Source organism: Zootoca vivipara, chromosome 10 (assembly GCF_963506605.1).
Source record: "Zootoca vivipara chromosome 10, rZooViv1.1, whole genome shotgun sequence".
Classification (NCBI taxonomy): Eukaryota; Metazoa; Chordata; class Lepidosauria; order Squamata; family Lacertidae; genus Zootoca; species Zootoca vivipara.
The window spans coordinates 70,803,840-70,823,145 of NC_083285.1; the positions used below are offsets into that span (position 1 = coordinate 70,803,840).

Consider the following 19,306-nt stretch of genomic DNA (forward strand, 5'->3'; position numbering starts at 1 on the left):
TTCACAAGCTTTTATTGCCTACATACTTGGTACACTTTGACCTGTGAATCTTTGCCGACGAAGAATAGTCGAAACAGGGCCTTGTCCTGATTTTTACTGGAATTTACCTTTATTTGCCTTCAATATTGGTATTGATACCTATTTAAACTCCGCATTACATCAATAAAACCTTGTGAAGATTTATTTGAAATCCATCTTCTTTTGGCCTGAGTTCTTGCAATTTATCGTTCATTTCTGGCTCTTATGTTAGCAGCATGTTTTGGCTGCACCAGCTCCGGCCTGCGATTGAGATCCTGCTTACTGTGGCAGGCAGTAGCCCAACTGGTAGAGCGCCACAAAACTCAAGCAGAGGCTCGAAGAACCTGGTGCGGGTTTGCATCCTCTGGGGGCGCCAGACTCCTCGCATTTCCACCCCTGGGACCCAGACATACAAGACACCCCCCACCCAAGCCCAAACACACACACAGGAGAAAGAGAGCTGGAATGTAAAGGCTTTATTTAGAAAATTATAGATCGCTCTGTCTCCGGGCGCCGGGAATGCATCTCCTTCCTCGTCGGGGGGGGGGGGCATCTGCTAGAGCCAACATGCCCACCGAGGGCAGCACGGGGGGGAGGCAGCAAAGCCAACCTCACCTGCCCCCCAGGTGGAGGGGGGCAGGGAGGCACAACTGAGGTCAAGGCAAGGGCTAGGAAAATAGGACAGGGGGGGGATTGTCCCAGAAAGAAGTTTGTGGGTTGAGGCAAGGCGGCCACTTCTGCCGCCCCTCTTTTTTGGCGGGGACACCCCCCACGCCACAACAGCGCCCAGCAAACAGCAGGAGAGAAAGGGCTTTCCTCTGGGGGGGGGGGGAGAGCTCCCTTGTAAATCCCCCACCTCCCCAAAGACCAGCCGACTTTTGCACCCAATGCCAGCTCCAGCAGCAGAGCCAGAAATCCAGGATTTTTTTTAAAATCTAAAAATGAAGATTTTTTGGGGGGGATACATCCTCCCCTTGCACACCGTTTTCTGGCATCCGGCTCCTCGTGAGGAGCAGGAAGAGACCCGAGAATGAAGCCGCGTTCCAAATGCGGCATCAAATAAAAGAGGGGTTTTGGGGGGGGGTGCAGAGGTGTCTTCGGGGCCAAAGAGGCCTTTTGTTTAGCCTAGAACGGCCTCATGCTTTGCCTTGGGAAGGGCTTGGGGGGCCCCGCCACTTCACTGACGGCGTCTGGGAAAAGCTTTGGGGTGCAAGGAAGGGGAAAAGGTTCAACGGGCCCCCAGAACCTGAAAGCCCTGTGCATGTGAAGCAGAGCCCCCCCCCAACAAAAGGAGGAGCGGGGACCGAGGGTCTTGGAACAAGAGCCAAGAGAGGTCCCCAAAGAGACCCCCCCCCCCGCCCCAAAATCTGTGGGCGTTTCTGGCCGAAAGGGGCAGAGAGCATCTGTTAGCACCTGGAAGGTGGGAACGGGGGCGCAGGATGGGGCACCCCCTCCAGGAACAGCACCAATTATTTCTTCTTCTTGACATTGCGGGGTCCGTCTTGGGGGGGCTCTGCTGGGCCCCTGGACTTCTCCGCCGCCGCCGCCGCCTCCTTCTTCCTCACTTGCCCGTTCTTCTCGCTGGCGCTTGCCTGGTCTCCTCCTCCCCCGGTGTCCACTTCCGCCCGCTTGCCACCCTTGGGCTTCCCAGGCCCGCTGGGGGGGCCCCCCGCCAGCAGCCAGCCCCCCGCCGCTCTCAGGAGGCAAATGGCGGCCCCTGTGAGGTACAGGGACCAGATGACGGCCGGGCCGCTGTACGGGTGGAGGTACTCTCGAACTCGCTGCAGGGCCGTTGGTAGTGGGGCAGCCGAGGCCTTCTTCGGCGAGGGCTTGTCCTACGAGAAAGGGGGAGAAAGTGTTGGCAAGGCCATAGCTCGAGAGTCACAGAATTGGAAGGGACCCCCAAAGGCCATCCAGTCCAACCCCCTGCAATGCAGGAACCTCACCTAAAGTATCCCTGGCAGATGGCTCTGCTTAGAAACCTCCAAGGAGGGAGAGTCTACTAACTCTCCTGGGAGTCTGTCCCACTTATAATCATCATCATTATTGTTGTTTTTCCCCCAGCCACTCTGGGCACCTCCCAACAGAATATTAAAAACACAATAAAACATCAAACATTAAAAGCTTTCCTAAACAGGGCTGCCTTCAGATGTCTTCTAAAAGTCAGAAAGTTGTTTATTTCCTTGGCATCTGATGGCAGGTGCCACCACCGAGAAGGCCCTCTGCCCGGTTCCCTGTAACCTCGCAGGGAGGGAACCACCAGAAGGCCCTCGGAGCTGGACCTCCGTGTCCAGGGCTGGACGATGGGGATGGAGACGCTCCTTCAGGTCTACAGGGTCGAGGCCATTTAGGGCTTTCAAGGTCAGCACCAACACTTTGAATTGTGGTCGGAAATGTACGTCTTTCAGGACGGGTGTTATGTGGTCTTGGCGGCCGCTCTCAGTCACCAGTCTAGCTGCCGCGTTCTGAATTAGTTGTAGTTTCCGAGTCACCTTCAAAGGTAGCCCCACCTAGAGCTTACGATATCGTAGATATCCTACAATATCGCAACAAAATTTTGCATGTCGTCTCGAGATCAGGAGAGTGGGGCCCTAAGCTACAGCATGTTTAGCTTATACGTAAACCCGGCACCAGGGACCCAGGTGGCGCTGTGGTTAAACCACTGAGCCTAGGGCTTGCTGATCAGAAGGTCGGCGGTTCGAATCCCTGTGATGGGGTGAGCTCCCATTGCTCGGTCCCAGCTCCTGCCAACCTAGCAGTTCGAAAGCACGTCAAAATGCAAGTAGATAAATAGGAACCGCTACAGCGGGAAGGTAAACGGCGTTTCCATGTGTTGCTCTGGTTTGCCAGAAGCGGCTTTGTCATGCTGGCCACATGACCTGGAAGCTGTACGCCGGCTCCCTCGGCCAATAATGCGAGCTGAGCGTCGCAACCCCAGAGTCGGTCACGACTGGACCTAATGGTCAGGGGTCCCTTTACCTTTAAACCCGGCACTGGGCGGCCCTCTGCAAGGCAGGACTATGCAGCCATCCCATACGGGGATCGAACCTGCAACCTTGGCAATATCAGCACCACCCTCTGACCAACGGAACTATCCAAGCACACCCAATGCCCCCCCATTCCCCCTCTGCTCATGCACCCCCCCTTACCCTCTTGACACAGATGCTCTCCGCCCCTTGACTCACCTTAAGCCCATGTTGGACCAAGAGGCTGTCCAGGACGGAATCACCAAGGAAGACGGCTGGGTAGAATTCCTCCTGCCACTGCCTCCTCCACCACCGCTGAGGGAGGGACCTGCAGGGGGGGGCAGGAGGCGGGTTAGTTGTCGTTCAGGTGCATTCGTGGTCCACAGCCCCACCCACCCCGCACCCGTATCCTGGGGGCAGGAGGCAGAATTCTGCAAAATCTGTTATCGGAGAGGCTTCACGTACGCGAGGATATGCAGCCTGAGCAAAGAACTAGCAAGAGGCCAGCAGAGGGGGAACCTAATGCTGGCTCAGGGCCGGCTCTATGGCCAGGCTGGGTGGCGCCACGCAGCCGTGCGTGCCCGCCCGCCCGCCGCTCCGCCGCGCAAGCCCGCCCGCCCGCTGCGCAGCAGCGCCCTCGGCAACGGCACTGCGCGCTGAGCCCGGCCCCCCGTCGCGCTGGAAAACGGGGCAGTGGGGGGCGGAGGAGGGATCCGCCGCACCACGGCGCCAGGGCGCCAAAGGTGCTTAAGACGGCCCTGTGCTGGCTGCTAGAGGGGAAAACGTGTTACTGAGTTAGGACGGGGAAAGGAACTCGAGTCTAACCTCACCATTATTGCTCTGCTTCTGCTCCACATTTGCACTTTAAAAATGTGATACAAAAACGATTCTTTTTCACGGGGCTCCCACAACTAAGGGAAGGGGCCTCTGATTTCCCTAAGCTATCGAGGGCCCTGCTCAGCTGGGCTACCTTTTAATGGAACATGACTGACCCAAACTGGGCTTAAAAAAAAAATTCAACAGGGACACTTTGGCATGGATAACCAGGTGCAGAAATTTATGTGGGGGGTGCAGCTGGCTTGGACATGAGTCAAGCATGTGATGAAGCAACGGAAAAAGCTATCGCAATTCTAGACGGAGGGAAGTAATAGAACCACTACATTCTGCCAGACTTGGAGTAGAGTTTATGAAGGTTCTTGACAAATGCCTACAAAAACGGATTCAGCAAGCGTTCCAAAGGACTGTGGTCGGGTGAGGAGATGAAAGAGCGCCGAAGGATTCCCCGCCCCCTCTTCCAGAAAGCGCTGGGTCTCACTCACCAGTCCTGGCCGGCGTCCGTGAACCAGTATTTGTACAACTGAGCCCGGATATAGGTTGGGGGCTTGGAGCTGAAGGGGTATTTGGAGTCATCTACCTGAACGAGGTGGATCACTGCGGGAGGGAAAGGAAGTTCCGTCAGGCAAAATGGGTTCGGAAACGTGTGGATAAAAATCAATGATTTTTTAAAATATATATATATATATATAAATCATATTTTTATTTTATTTTAATCGGATTTTTTAAATAAAATGCTTTTGGAGGAAAAATCTTTCTAAAGATAGTTTTCTATTTAAGTTACATTATAGTCCAAAGGCTATTCATCGGGAAATAAGGATTTGTTTTAAGTTTTTCAGGTGTGCTAAAACTCAGTTGTTTTTTTAAAAAATTGTTTAACCACATCAGTTAACAAACATGGATACATATGCTATAATGTTATTGTTTTAGTTGAATAAATTGTATAAATTGTTACTAAGAAAATGATTATTTTTCTCCTTCCAATAGAGTACAGCAGAAAAGTTCTCCAAATATAAACAGTTAACTTATTAAACCCGACAACAATTTCATAATTATCGGTCCATGTATTTCTAATAGTATAACCAAATCAGCAATTTTTGATATAACTGTAAAAACTACTTTGAATATTTATTATTCCAAAAATGAACCCTTCCGCAGGTTGTCAATATTAAGGTGATACCAGCAAGAATGAGTCATTCTGTAAAAATAAAAATAAAAAAGATTTAAATCAAGTCTTACTGACTAGGGATTTAAATCATGATTTAAATCGATTTGATTTACCGTGTTTCTCCTAAAATAAGACGGGCCTTAAAAATAAGCCATGGCAGGCTTTTCATGAGTAGAATAAATATAAGACATACCCCGAAAATAAGCCGGGGGGAGCAGGTCTGGATGGCGCCAAGGAAGAGGAAAAGGAAAAGGAAGTTTCCTGTCGGCGCCTGGAAACAGATGTTGCTGCCCCGCCAAAACGCCCAGCAACGTGTCCCACATGGAGCCCTGACTAACCAGGAGCCAGCAAGAGCTGCAGCAGGGCCCCCCGAGAGCCGACCAGCAGGACCCCGCGAGAGCCGCAGGTCCCGACAGTACAGCGCGCCGAGCCCCGACCAAGCAGGACCCCACGAGGGCTGACCAGCAGGACCCGGGAGAGCCGGCAACAGCGCGTCGTGCCGATCCCCGACCCGGCGAGAGGCGTAGCGCGCGCCGCACAAAGCCCCGACTGAGCCGGAGCTGGCAAGAGGTGCAGCACTCGCCGAGCCCCGACTCAGCAGGAGCCTGCAACAGCGTGCTATGCCAACCCCCGACCCAGCAGGACCCGGTGAGAGGCGCAGCACACGCCGCACCGAGCCCTGAGCGGGAGCCGGCAACAGCGCACCGCGCCGAGCCCCTACTGAGCGGGAGCCGGCAAAAGGCGCAGCGCTCGCCGAGCCGAGCTCCGACCCAGCGGGAGCCTTCAACAGCGCGCCTCCCCGAGCCCGATCCAGAGGGAGAGCCAGCAACAGCCCGTCCCGACTGAGCAGGAGCCGGCAAGCGGTGCAGCGCTCGCGGAGCCGAGCCCCGACCGAGGGGAGCCGGCAAGAGGCGCAGCAATCACAGAGCCGAGCCCCAACCGAGCGGGAGCCGGCAACAGCTGCAGCGTGCACAGCGCCGAGCCCCGACGGCAAGAGCCACAGTGTGCAGCACACCGTGCCGAGCCCCGAAGCCCAGTTGCAAAACACTACCGGTACGGTACTTTCTTTTCTTGCCTTGCCCACCTTACAATAATAAAAATTAAGACATCTCCTGAAAATAAGCCGTGGTGGTTTTTTTTTGGAGGAAAAATAAATATAAGACGTGTCTTATTTTAGGAGAAACACGGTAAATCAAATCCACCCTGGTCTGGATGCCCCACCCACTTAGACCCACGGGGCTTTTGTGGGTTCAGGATGGAAACTGTGTCTTCTGCCCCCTTGAGTTCATTGGAGAACAAGGGGGGAGACAAATGGAACAAGTGAATCAACAGCGATAACAGAAGGCAGAATGAGATAAATATATGCCAAACAGCTTAATTGGACTAATTAATTGGCCTTAATGCTTGAAAGACGGCAGGAGTTTTAGCGCTTCGCATTTGGGAAGAAAAGGAGCAGCCGTAGTAAGTCGCCCCCAATACCAGAATTCCGTAAAATGTGGGGAATGACCCTTCTCTGGCTCCTTCCCTCTGCTCACCCTCTTTCTTGCCCTGTAGGAGGCGGTAGACGAAGCCCGTGAACCAGGGGCTGTGCGCTTGGGGAGCCAGGGCGGCAAACCACATCTGCCAGTCAAGGCGCGGCTGGTGCGGGGTCACCAGAGGGGGGGCAGCGCTGACATTGCCCGGCTTGTACATGAACTCGATCTCCTGCGGGCGGGAGGGAAAGAGAGGCACTGATCACACACATCATCCGAAGCCTTATATCCCAGCTCCCCAAGTCGGCGAGATTCATTTGACGACCACAAGGAAGTGAGCATTTGGGTTTCAACGCCCCGGTCCTGTGGGACTCCCTGCCACTTGACATCCAGCAGGTGGCTCTTGGGCCAGCTTTTAAATGCCTGCTGAAAACTCTTCTATTCCTCAGGGCTTGTGCAGGCAATTAAGAGCATAGCAAACCACTTTGCTACGTATTTCTATGACACAGGGATGCACAAATATCTTTACAAATGATATACAGTGGAACCTTGGTTCTCGAACTTAATCCGTTTCGGGAGTCCGTTCGACTCCCAAAACCGTTCGAAAACCATTGCACAGCTTCCAATTGGCTGCAGGAGCTTCCTGTGCTAAGCGGAAGCAGCGTAGGACGTTTGGCTTCCGAAAAACGTTCAAAAACCAGAACACTCACTTCCGAGTTTTCAGCGTTCAGGAGCCAAAACGTACAAGTACCAAGGCGTTTGAAAACCAAGGTACAGAACGACTGTATATAAATGAATACATATATAAGTGATATACAGTGGTACCTCGGTTTACAAACACAATTGGTTCCGGAAGTCTGTACTTAACCTGAAGCGTACTTAACCTGAAGCGAACTTGAAAGTAATGGAAAGTGGATTAATCCGTTCCAGACGGGTCCGCGGAGTACTTAAACTGAAAGTACTCAAACTGAAGCGTTCTTAAACCGAGGTATGACTGTATATAAATGAAACCCCCCAAAAGCCCTGGGATGCTGTGCTTCCACCGCTGGCTGCCTTCCAAGTCATGCAAACGACTCATTTGTCCGCCCCAGCTTGTGCCCGTCCTCCATGAGGTCTAGCGCCTTGTGCAGGCACTGTTTTGCCAAAGTCCTTGTGCGGCACCAGCAGTGGCAGGCAGAAAGAGGCCCGAGTCCTCCTCCAAGAGGAGCCGTGAATTACCGTCCACTTCTCCTTGTCGTAGCTGCCTTCCAGCACCACCTCGGGACGCCCGCTGACCCCCGTCATCCGCCGGAAGAGGCCGTAGGAGTTGGCGAGCTGGTAGCGGTCGACAGCGCTGAAGAGCTGGTGGACACTGGGCCAGAGTTTCCCGTTGGACTCATACTCGATGTAAGTGAAGGGGACCTGGGGCGAGAAAGAGAGAGCAAGGCAAGGAGGGGTTTTTTGGGTGGGTGGGGTGGGTGTGTCAGACAATGTTGCAGCTCAGCTGTCCAAAAAACACACATTGTTTATGTGGAACCCCTTCTCTGAATGAATGAAGCCCAGTGTTATAAGAAAAAACTGCACCTTTTTCCCTTATAGGGTATCCAAGAGCCTGGATAGTCCTTAAGTGGGTTCCCTATCGGTAGGAGAAAATAACAGAGGCCAGCCAGAGAGTATCGAGAAGCAAAGCCTGATCTTTATTGAACTGTTGCAACAGGGTCCCCCGTAGGGAGGGAGGAGAGGAACCCCGAACATTGGTGTGCAAGCCCTTATATGGACTTTTGAAATTGCCCACCCTGTAGTTCAAGACCACCCCCCCAAAACACCATTCATACATCACAGAAGGAGGTGGTCCCCAGCCGAAATCTGAGTGTGTTGCTTCTCTCCTGTCTGCCAGGATACCTGATAAAGCCTTATTATTACCTTCAGTAGCACCTTAAAGACCAACTAAGTTTTTATTTTGGTATGAGCTTTCGTGTGCATGCACACTTCTTCAGATACCTGATTATTGATTAAGTGTGCATGCACACTTCTTCAGATACCTGATATTATTACCTGATTGCCTTTTCTGGGTAGCCTGGCCATTCCTTGGAGATGGTAAATACTTAGTTCCTGAATCTTTTAGTCTTACACATATTGATAAGTGTGCTCAGCTTAACAGATACTTGCCTGACTGTATTTGCAGGGAGATGTAAGCCCCTACAGTCCAAGACAATTGGAAAGCTTTTCTCATGTCCTTCCTCCTTGCAGAGAAATATTTGAGGTCAATTTGAGAGAGTCAAAATGGCATCAGGATTGTTTGCCTGTACTATTTCAGACACGTGGTTTATATATTGATGTATGTGTTTGCCTCGTACATTTATGAAGATTTATTTTATTTTCATTTATTTTATTTAAATAATATTTATTGAATTTTACATAAAGAAAAAATAAAAATAAAAAAAAATAAAAAATACAGAAATAAGAAAGGCAAAAATGACAATATTATCACATCTTATCTCTTCAAACTACTTCACTTCCCCTTCTTACAATCCTTGTTCATAATTAACTCTTACCATTTCCAAATCTTGGTTAAACATCATAAAATTACATCCTATTTCCCAATTCGTAACCTTATTCTTAAATAATTCTTATTCAATATAGAAAAGTGGAAGAGAAATAGCAAGAAAAAGCCAAAATAAAAAAATAAAAGACATACTTATATTTTCCAATTTCTAATCTAAACATTTCGGACTTCCTGGAGATTTATTTTATATATGTAAGACCTTAGAATTCCTATAACACCAGGAATCCCCACCATCTAGGGATCCCTTTGCAAATGAGAGTAACTGCTGGGGAGGGCATTGTTCCCCCCCCCCAATTTGCTTTAAAAGAAAACAACAGGACAATATATTTTTTCCACAGTGAGATGCAAGGTTCAAACTTATACAAAAAGGACCCTCTCTCACACTTATCCTTCCCTGCCATCATTCAAAGGTCTCATTTTTCTTTTCTTTTTTTGAGTTGGCACATTTGGTAGCTTTCAAGGCCCACGCAATACGTCACCCCCCCCCTTTCCCCAAGCTGTCACCTGATTTACTCACCAGGCTGATGGTAAACATCCCGAGAGCCGCAGTGGCGAAGATGGCCCACTGGGTGGCGCTCCAGAGCTTCCAGAAAAAGCCCCGGGTGCAAGCGCTCCTATGTGGGGGGGGGGTGTAGAGGGGGGCAAATAGAGAGGGCTGCATTTTAACTTCTGCCATCTCTTTTTATTTTACAGTTCAATCTTTATCGGTTTATAAACAATGCATCCGATCACCTCAAAACACCAAAACACAAAAGCATTACAAGCAAACCACCAACAGTAGAAAAAAGGAACATTACGAAGAACTTCCTGACAGTAAGAGCTGTTCGGCAGTGGAATTTGCTACCAAGGAGTTTGGTGGAGTCTCCTTCTTTGGAGGTCTTTAAGCAGAGGCTTGACAGGCATATGTCAAGAATGCTTTGACGGTGTTTCCTGCTCGGCAGGGGGTTGGACTGGATGGCCCTTGTGGTCTCTTCCAACTCTATGATTCTATGACCTTTTGCTTTTTAGTAGTCTGCCGTGACTTGTCTGTGATCTTTGCCTCCCTGTGGAGAGGCATGGCTCACTTCCCACTTGGTAGGAACATGATGTGGTGGAGCAAGTCTCGCAAATGTCAGAGGAAACACACGTGTCAGCTCATGATGTAAAAGCCCTAAAGGTCAGACTGTTCCTACACATGTGCATTTGTGCTAATAAAAAGGGCTCTGCCGAGCTTGCCAATCAGCTTGCTCCTCGCACAGCTCACTTGCAACAACTCCCTGACTCGTGTCCATCACTACCCAAAAAATAATAATGCTCTTTTTGCGCTCCTTTTGAATTCCTGCGAGACTCTGCTAAAAAGACAGAGCAGGGCCCGGTGCCTAAACTCTTAATCCTAAAAGATACACAGGCACAGCAGATTGTATAAGGCAGATGTGGGAAGCAGATGGCAGATGGCTATGAAAAAAGGGCAGGGGCCCCATCACGCAATGAGAGATGGATGAGACACTCTGAGGGTGGGAGGACAAGCCACATTGTGCTAATCTCAGATGAGAATGACAGGCGCCACTTCCGTGGGGAGCAGCTCCCTTTGGCAAAACTCTCACCCACCTTAGAAAGCAGCACGGACTGGTTTTGTTTTTTAAATAAAACATTTTCTTTAACTCATTATATATCATTTCCCAGAAAGCCTTTACCTCTTTACAAGTCCACCACATATGGGAAAAGAAGCCAGAAGCCTTTTTACTGGGTATAGTAGGCGAAGAGATACCCCCAAAAAGATAAAAGGCTGTTCATGTATGCACCAACAGCGGCAAAAATCCTTTAAAAATGGAAACAACAACAATTGCCAACGAAAGAAGAGCGGCAGATGGAAAGGATGGACTTTGCAGAACTGGCGAAGCCGATGGGAAAAATCCGAAAACCAGCACGACCAAGTATACCAGAAGGACTGGAGTAAATTATTTCAGTATTTGAAAGATCATCGTAAGCAATTAACACTAGTAGGGTTACCTGAAGACTTGTAATGAGAATTTTTTTACCTTTCTATATTTATTTAAATTTTGAGGTATTTAGTAAAGAGTTATATTAGAACCGAAAAATACAGTGCTCCCTCGACTTATGAACTTAATCCATTCCAAATGCACATTCGTAGATCGAAAAGTTCGAAAGTCGAAAAGCGGGTTCCCATAGGGGGGAAAAATATTCGGAAAAAAATTTAAGTCGAGGAAACTGCATTTAAAATTCGTAAGTCGAGGAAACCGCATTTAAAACCACCAACCATTTCCATTCAAATGTAGAAAAATTCGTACGCGTGCAGCCATTTGTCCCGAAAACATCGAATGTCGAGTAATTCGTAAGTCGAGGGACCACTGTATATAAAATGCTGTGATATAAAGGTTAGTTTTGAAAGCCGAAAGGTGGGAGGGAAGGAAGTCCCCAGGCTCTAAGGAGCCAGAGAAGTAAAGTGGATAATAATGAGGTGATTAGGTAAAGGTAAAGCTACCCCTGACCATTAGGTCCAGTCGCGGACGACTCTGGGGTTGCGGTGCTCATCTCACTCTATAGGCCGAGGGAGCCAGCGTTTGTCCGCAGACAGCTTCCGGGTCATGTGGCCAGCATGACTAAGCCGCTTCTGGCGAACCAGAGCAGCGCACGGAAACGCCGTTTACCTTCCCGCTGTAGCGGTACCTATTTATCTACTTGCACTTTGACATGCTTCCGAACTGCTAGGTTGGCAGGAGCAGGGACTGAGCAACGGGAGCTCACCCTGTCGCGGGGATTCAAACCGCCGACCTTCTGATCGGCAAGCCCAAGAGGCTCAGTGGTTTAACCCACAGCGCCACTGTGTCCCAATGATGTGATTATATATGTTTAAATGGAAAAGTAATAAAAATAAAAAGCGGGGGGAAAGCAGCACAGAGACCGCCGAGGCCTTCCCCCCAAAAGACACCGTTTCCCCCCTTACCTGTGAGGCACTCACCTGTACCCAGCCTGAAGGATCTCCCAGACCAGAGAGGCCAGCCCGATGGCCGCCAGAGGAAGAGTCACCATCCTCAGCCACAGCATGAACTCGTGGTAGGTGAAAGCTGGAGAGACACAGGTAAGTTGTCCACGTACGTGAAAAAGCCGGGAGCACGGGAGAGAAGCCCCCACCCCAAATCCTGATGGACAGCGAACTTTAAACTAAGAATCAGAGAGCAGGTGTCTCCCGAGACAGACGGGTGCCCAAAACAGAGCCATGAATGCACCCTTCTATGTACCTCTTTGGAAAGATTCCTGGCACAGCGCTAGGGCATCTGTTTGGCATGCAGAATGCCCCAGGTTCAGACCCTGAGGGTCTCTCCAGGCAGGACTAGCACAGGCCCCGCCTGAAACCTGGCTGAGCTGCTGCCAGTCCGTGTCGGTAATACTGAGCTGGATGGACCAGGGCTCTTCCTCGATGCAAGGCGGATCCCCATGTTCCGCATTCAAAAGAACTCAGTTTTTTGAATGTGGAAGCATCTACACTGTGGAACTCCCTGCCTATTGATAGCAGGCAGGCAGCTTCACTTCACTTTTTTCGGCGCCTCCGAAAAACGTTTTCATTCAGACAAGCCTCTCCAGATGTTTACAGAGTTGGTGCATGCTCTGTTTTTGGCCTATCATCATTTTAACTTGAGGAATGCATTAAATAATTGTTGCTGTTTTTCTCAGTGGTAATTTTATGGCTTTATCTTATTTTTGTAAACCGTGCTGAGGGTTGTTTTATTATTAAAAAAAGACAATCAAGCAGTGTACACGTTTAATGAAAGAAAGAAAAGAAAGAGAAAGAAAGAATAAATGTTCCCACAAACTCACAGAGGAAATTGAACAATTTCCTTTATGGGATTCAATTTTCCTGGTGCCCAAATTGGCACATTTTGCAGATCACCTTCTAAATCCGGCCCGCGGACGGTCCGGGAATCAGCGTGTTTTTACATGAGTAGAATGTGTCCTTTTATTTAAAATGCATCTCTGGGTTATTTGTGGGGCATAGGAATTCATTCATTCCCCCCGCCAAAAAAAAAATACAGTCCAGCCCCCCCCCCAAGGTCTGAGGGACAGTGGACCGGCCCCCTGCTGAAAAAGTTTGCTGGTCCCTGCCCTTGACCATCTTGGTCGCCCTCCTCTGCCCACCTTGCAGCTTGTCAGCATCCTTCTTAAACTGGGATGCCCAGAACTGGACACAGTATTCCAGGTGTGGTCTGACTAAGGCAGGACCATTACTCCCTTTGATCTGGACCAGGAATTAGCAAACCTTTTCAGCAGGGGGCCAGTCCACTGTCCCTCAGACCTTGTGGGGGGCCGCACTATCTTTTGGGGGGGGGATATAAACGAATTCCTATGTCCCACAAATAACCCAGAGATGCATTTTAAATAAAAGGACGCATTCTACTCGTGTATAAACAACACCCTGATTCCCGGACCGTCCAAGGGCCGGATTGAGAAGGCGATTTGGCCGGATCCGGCCCCTGGGTTGCCTACCCATGATCTGGACACTAGATTTCTGTTGAAGTTACTGTTCATTGTCATCAATGGCAAAAAACACACATTCTTTCCACCGGAAAAAAGTACTGCAAGGCCCTCGACTGTTTATATGGATAGTATATTTTCATCCTGCCCCGATTATGGCAGCATCTCGCTCCCCGACGTTGTTTTTAAAAAAATCTTTATTACCAAATAATTTACATAGAACATAAACACAATGAAAAGCAACATAAACAGACTAACAATACCTCATTTGACATTACATGCCCTTTAACTTCCCATCCACCTCATTGTGCTTTGTATACCTTACTAGCCTTTGCGCATTTCATTTTTATTATTCTTTTCCGTTAATTATTGGGGAAAAGAATTACGTATATTCCGGCATATAAGACGACTGGGCGTATAAGACGACCCCCAACTTTTCTAGTTAAAATATAGAGTTTGGGATGTACTCGCCGTATTAATAAAACGACCCGGCGTATAAGACGACTCTCAACTTTTGAAAAGATTTTCCTGGGTTAAAAAGTAGTCTTATACGCAGGAATATACTGTACTTTATAATTTCCTTAAACTTCAAGATTCAATCCAAATCTGTCAGTACTTTTTAGGACGTCCTTTGAACACAGCCCAACCTATACTAAATCTCTGGTTAGAATTTCCTCTTCTTCTCCCCATCCTCCTTGCAAGTTCTGAATATTCTGATGCTTTCATACCTGCCTTGGACTCGATCAGCTTCTTCTCCCAGTTGACCTTCAGGTCGAAGTAGAGAGCAGTCCAGTAGACCAGCAAGCCATAGGCGCCCAGTTCGGACAGCAGGGACATGACGGACGCCAAGCTGGGCGGCCAAGCTGCGGAGGAGAGACGACACGGAGCAATGCAAGGATGGAGTGGGCATGGAGGGGCCGAAGCCCCACACAACCAGGTGGGTCACTGGGGTAGAGCGACTCAAAATCCACACCCGCTTTCGAGGGAAGAGAGTTTCAAGGCTGGGGAACTCAAAACTGCGGGAACTCAAAATCTCTATCTTCCTAGTAGATGGGAAGGTGTTCACTGCTCAGAATTTGCGCTAAGCTAAGGTAGGCTTATTGCTGCTCCCCAGTGGAATCGCCTAAAGGGGTGCTAAGAGGTACCAGGGAGAGAGGGGGCAATGGAGGCGTGAATCAGACTTTGAAAAGCGTCCCAAATCATCTTTGGTGCCTGGCCCTCTTGACTCGATAAACTCATCCCCTGCGCCTCCTACCCTACAAAAAGCATTACTCAGAATATCGTAATAATGATGATGATGATGATGATTCTATTATTTGTACCCCACCTATCTTGACTGAGCTGCCCCAGTCACTCTGGACAGCTTCCAACATATAAAAATCCAGAATGCGGCAGCTGGACTGGTGACTGGAAGTGGCCGCCGAGACCACATTATACCATTCCTTAAAGACCTACATTGGTTCCTAGGATATTTCCGAGCACAATTCAAAGTGTTGGTGCTCTAAACAGCCTCAGCCCAGTATACTGAAGGAGCATCTCCACCCCCATCGTTCAGCCTGGACACTGAGGTCCAGCGCCGAGGGCCTTCTGGCGGTTCCCTCCCTGCGAGAAGTGAGGTTACAGGGAACCAGGCAGAGGGCCTTCTCGGTGGTGGCGCCCGCCCTGTGGAAAGCCCTCCCATCAGAGGTCAAGGAAATAAACAACAATCTGGCTTTTAGAAGACATCTGAAGGCAGCCCTGTTTAGGGAAGCTTTTAATATTTGATGAATTATGGTATTTTAATATTTTGCTGGAAGCCGCCCAGAGTGGCTGGGGAAACCCAGCCAGATGGGCGGGATATAAATATAAATATTATTATTATTAAACATGAAAAAAACTTTAAACATTGAAAAGCTTCCTGATGCAGGACTGCCATCAGATGCCTTCTAAAGGTTGTACAGTTACTCATCTCCTTGACATCTGATGGGGGGGGGCGTTCCACAGGGTGGGCGCCACTACCAAGAAGGCCCTCTGCCCGGTTCCCTGTAACCTCACTTCTCTTGCAGTGAAGGAACCCAAAACCCACCAAGATAAAAAAATTCCTTCCAGCAGCACCTTAGAGACCAACTAAGTTTGTCATTGGTATGAGCTTTCGTGTGCATGCACACTTCTTCAGATACACTTCTTCAGATACCTATGACAAACTTAGTTGGTCTCTAAGGTGCTGCTGGAAGGAATTTTTTTTATTTTGTTTCGACTACGGCAGGCCAACACTGCTACCTACCCACCTAGATAGATAGTAACACAACATTTGAAAGAGCAACCATTAAATGCACATTGATTCAAAACCCAATGAAATATATTTGGCCTAATTTAACACCAGAGGGGGGCGACCACTTGATCTAGTGATGCCAGATTCTTGAACTGTAAGAGTTTTCTGCACCCCCAGCGCCCCCCTTGCCTCTTAGCAACCCCCCAGAGGGCACTACCACCCACTTGGGAATTCGATGCTGCAGCCCCTCCCCGTCGCTAGCACTAGACCCATTTTACAGAGCCACGGAGACCAAAGCCGCTTACCGGCCGCCGCTTTCTTCCGGCCGTGGCCCAACCACATCCCCAAGTGTTCGTCATCCAGCAGAGAGAAGCTCAGCACGATGGTGAGAAAGTTGAAGAAGTTGTAGTTGCCCGTGGCGATGATGAGGAGCTGGAGGACCACCTGGGAAGGGTTTCGGAAACCTGTCGTTATGATCTTAAACCTAGGTTTTAAAAGACTCTTCCCCCACCCCCACTACGACTGGATCAGATGCAAACGGACAGGGACAGGCTCTATACAGTGGTACCTCGACTTACAAACAACTCGACAACCAAATTTTTCGACTCACGAATGGGGGTAATGGCCACGCGCTTACGAATGTCTCGACATCCGGGAAAAACCACGGCAGTTTTAGATAGGGATTTTTCGACTTACAAATTTTTAGATAGGGTTGCTTCAACTTACGATTTTTTCCGTTTCCAATGCATTCCTATGGGAAATTGCGTTTCCAATGGTGTTTTTCGACTTACGAATTTTTCGACTTATGAAGGTGCCTTCGGAACGGATTAAATTCGTAAGTCGAGGCACCCCTGTATAAAGAAATTCATTCATCTGGGCCACAAATAGATGTACAGTGGTACCTCTACTTACGAATAACTCTACTTACGAATGTTTCTACGTACGAATGGAGCTCCGCCCGCCATCTTGGATGCGGTTTAGATAGGATTTTTTCTACTTACGAATTTTTAGATACGGTTGCTTCTACTTACGAATTTTTTCTCCCAATGCATTCCTATGGGATTCGACTTACAATTTTTTTCGACTTACAAATGTGTGTTCGGAACGCATTAAATTCGTAAGTAGAGGTACCACTGTATTTGCAAGAGAATCTCCACAGCCCAGCTGAAAGTTTGAGCATATTAGACCAATCCTGGTCTGACGGCACTGGCTACCGATTAGTTTCCGGGCCCAATTCAAAGTGCTGGTTTTGACCTATGAAGCCTTAAACGGCTCAGGACCGCAATACCTCAAGGACCGCCTCTTTCCATATGAACCTACCCGGACCCTGATATCATCTCCCGAGGCCCTTCTTTGTGTGCCTCCTCCTCCAGAGGGCAGCAACATGGGAACGGGGCCTTTTCTGCAGTGGCTCCCCACCTGTGGAATGCTCTCCCTAGGGAAGTTTGCCTGGCGCCTTCATTATACACCTTGAGGTGCCAGGCAAAAACATTCCTTTTTAACCAAACCTGACTGACATATGCCCTTTTAAAATGTGGCTCGTTTGGGGGGGGTTGTTATCGGGCTATTGTTCTTATTTTGATTTTATGTATTGTGATCTTTTCTGTAAACCGCCCTGAGACCTCTGGGTATAAATTCAATGAATGAATGAATAAGGTTGCCTGGGGATACCTGGCTGTAGAAGGCAAAGAGGCGAAGGCGTCGCAGAGGAGCAAAGAAGAGCGCCGGGATGGCTATCTCGATGACGTAAGTGGCCACCACGCTGAACTTCTGGAACCAGACGGGCAGCTGGTGGGCGAACCACGAGGCCGGCGTGGGGATGCACTGGGTCTCGTAGTGGTAGGTTAAAGCTGGGGAGAAAAGTGGTTTTGGGGTGCATAAAAGGATCCGGACTGAGGGATTCAGATGGCAGGAAAGGAGATTCTGAGCAAACGTTCTGGCAACAATGTGGGATATAATCCATTGGTGCAGTCAAATGCAACATTCCCTATTTCCCTAGAGTGGGCACAAGCATGGGGGCACCCAGTCGGTGTAACCTCCTCTTCCACTGGTCTGGAGCATCCCCCCCCCTCCATGTGACCTGGGAGATGGGCACTGCTCTGGCTGACTCCGCAAAAGAGTACGTATTCTTAATGTAATTAAGGATTCTTAATGTAAGTTTGCTGTCTGCTGGCTCTCAGCCAGCAGCACGTGAGTTAAGTCTCCACATGAGATGAGCTCAGTTTCTTTGTGTTACTACCAAGTAAAGCCTGCCTTTCAGGGATCAAATTGTGAACTGAAATGTGAGCAAACCTTTGGTTACTTTACTCAGAAAGACTCTCATGTCTTTCTTCTTTTAAGAGGAATCAAAGAAATAGTCTTAACTACGAGATTCAAACGAATCTGCAAACTAGCTTCCAGCTATATTGAGGGCAATCTGCTCTGATACATCACTTCACTAGCGGGAGTGAAGGAAGGATAATACTTATTCAATATATCCTTTCCGACTAGCTTTAACATTCCCACAAACAAGAGCCGTTCAAGCTTTACTGCCAACTACCTGACTTTATAACCCTACGGCAGGGATGTCCAACCGGTTGATTGCAATCTACCGGTCGATCGCGGGGTGTCCCTGGTCGGTCGCTCAACAACTGTGGGTCTCCCTCCCCAGAAAAAGCTCAACAACTTTGCTCAATACAATGGGTAGATCACTGCCAGTTTTGTTTTTAGTGGGAGTAGATCGCAGTCTCTTGGAAGCTGGGCATGCCTGCCCTACGGCTTTCAAATCCACCCCTTGCCTCCTCATTTCGTGGCCGCCACCCCTTCTTCCGCGACTTCCCCACTGACCTGTGAGCCCCCACCAGGTGGGGCAGCGGCTGGTGAGCTTCACCACCCCCGAGGCGAACATGAGGCGGAAGAGCAGCCAGCGCAAAAGCCAGAAGGTCACCCCGTCGTGCGCCCGCCAGGCCGTCGTGCGCCACTTGAGCAGGTGGAGCGGGGCCACCAGCACCGCCAGGAAGCCCGTCTCCAGCAAGAGGCTGTCCCTGGGAGGGGGGGGAGAGAAAGATATGGGGAGGTTGGGGGCGAAATCAGGGGAGGCCACCGCTCTGGGATGATGCCCTTCACACAAGACACACAGGGTCAAGGCCCGGGTCTCATTATTTTATTACAGAATGTTTAAGGCAACTTTTGTTATAAGACCAGGATCCTTTTTGCTAGGTATGACGGGTCAAGACTTGCAAAAAAAGTGGAAAAGACTATTTATGTATGCCACAACAGTGGCTAGGATGTTACTAGCGCAAAGATGGAAAGACGACAAGATACCAACAAAAGAAGAATAGCAAGGAAAACTGATGGAGTACACTGAAATGCAGAGCCGGCTTCCCCATAGGGCTTAGTGGTGTGTCGCGCCAGGGTGCTGGCCTCTCGGGGGCGTCCCAGAAAGTGGGGGAGCTGCATGGCTTTGCCGGCAGCCTCCCCTTTCCCTGCACGCCCGCCAGCTGCACCCTGCCAACTGTAAGGCTGGTGGGTGCGCAGCTTGCCTCCCAAGCCTCTGTGAGGATCGCTCTCCTCCCGAGGAGGCTCGGGAGGGGCGCAACTTCA

At 49.5% G+C, this 19,306-nt stretch overlaps 1 protein-coding gene across 1 annotated transcript in view; it reads right to left on the reverse strand.

The window, feature by feature from the left end:
* Positions 1-479: 479 nt before the first annotated feature.
* Positions 480-19,306, reverse strand: part of LMF2 (lipase maturation factor 2) — a 28,187-nt gene continuing 9,360 nt past the window's right edge. The window contains exons 4-14 of the mRNA XM_060279329.1: positions 18,551-18,747; positions 17,396-17,574; positions 16,030-16,168; positions 14,202-14,336; positions 11,963-12,068; positions 9,521-9,617; positions 7,677-7,859; positions 6,522-6,690; positions 4,304-4,415; positions 3,204-3,312; positions 480-1,853 (exon numbers count right to left, since the gene is read on the reverse strand). Of these exons, the coding sequence (XP_060135312.1) occupies positions 1,488-1,853; positions 3,204-3,312; positions 4,304-4,415; positions 6,522-6,690; positions 7,677-7,859; positions 9,521-9,617; positions 11,963-12,068; positions 14,202-14,336; positions 16,030-16,168; positions 17,396-17,574; positions 18,551-18,747 (1,792 nt within the window). The 3' untranslated portion in view covers positions 480-1,487. The remainder of the gene's footprint in view (positions 1,854-3,203; positions 3,313-4,303; positions 4,416-6,521; positions 6,691-7,676; positions 7,860-9,520; positions 9,618-11,962; positions 12,069-14,201; positions 14,337-16,029; positions 16,169-17,395; positions 17,575-18,550; positions 18,748-19,306) is intronic.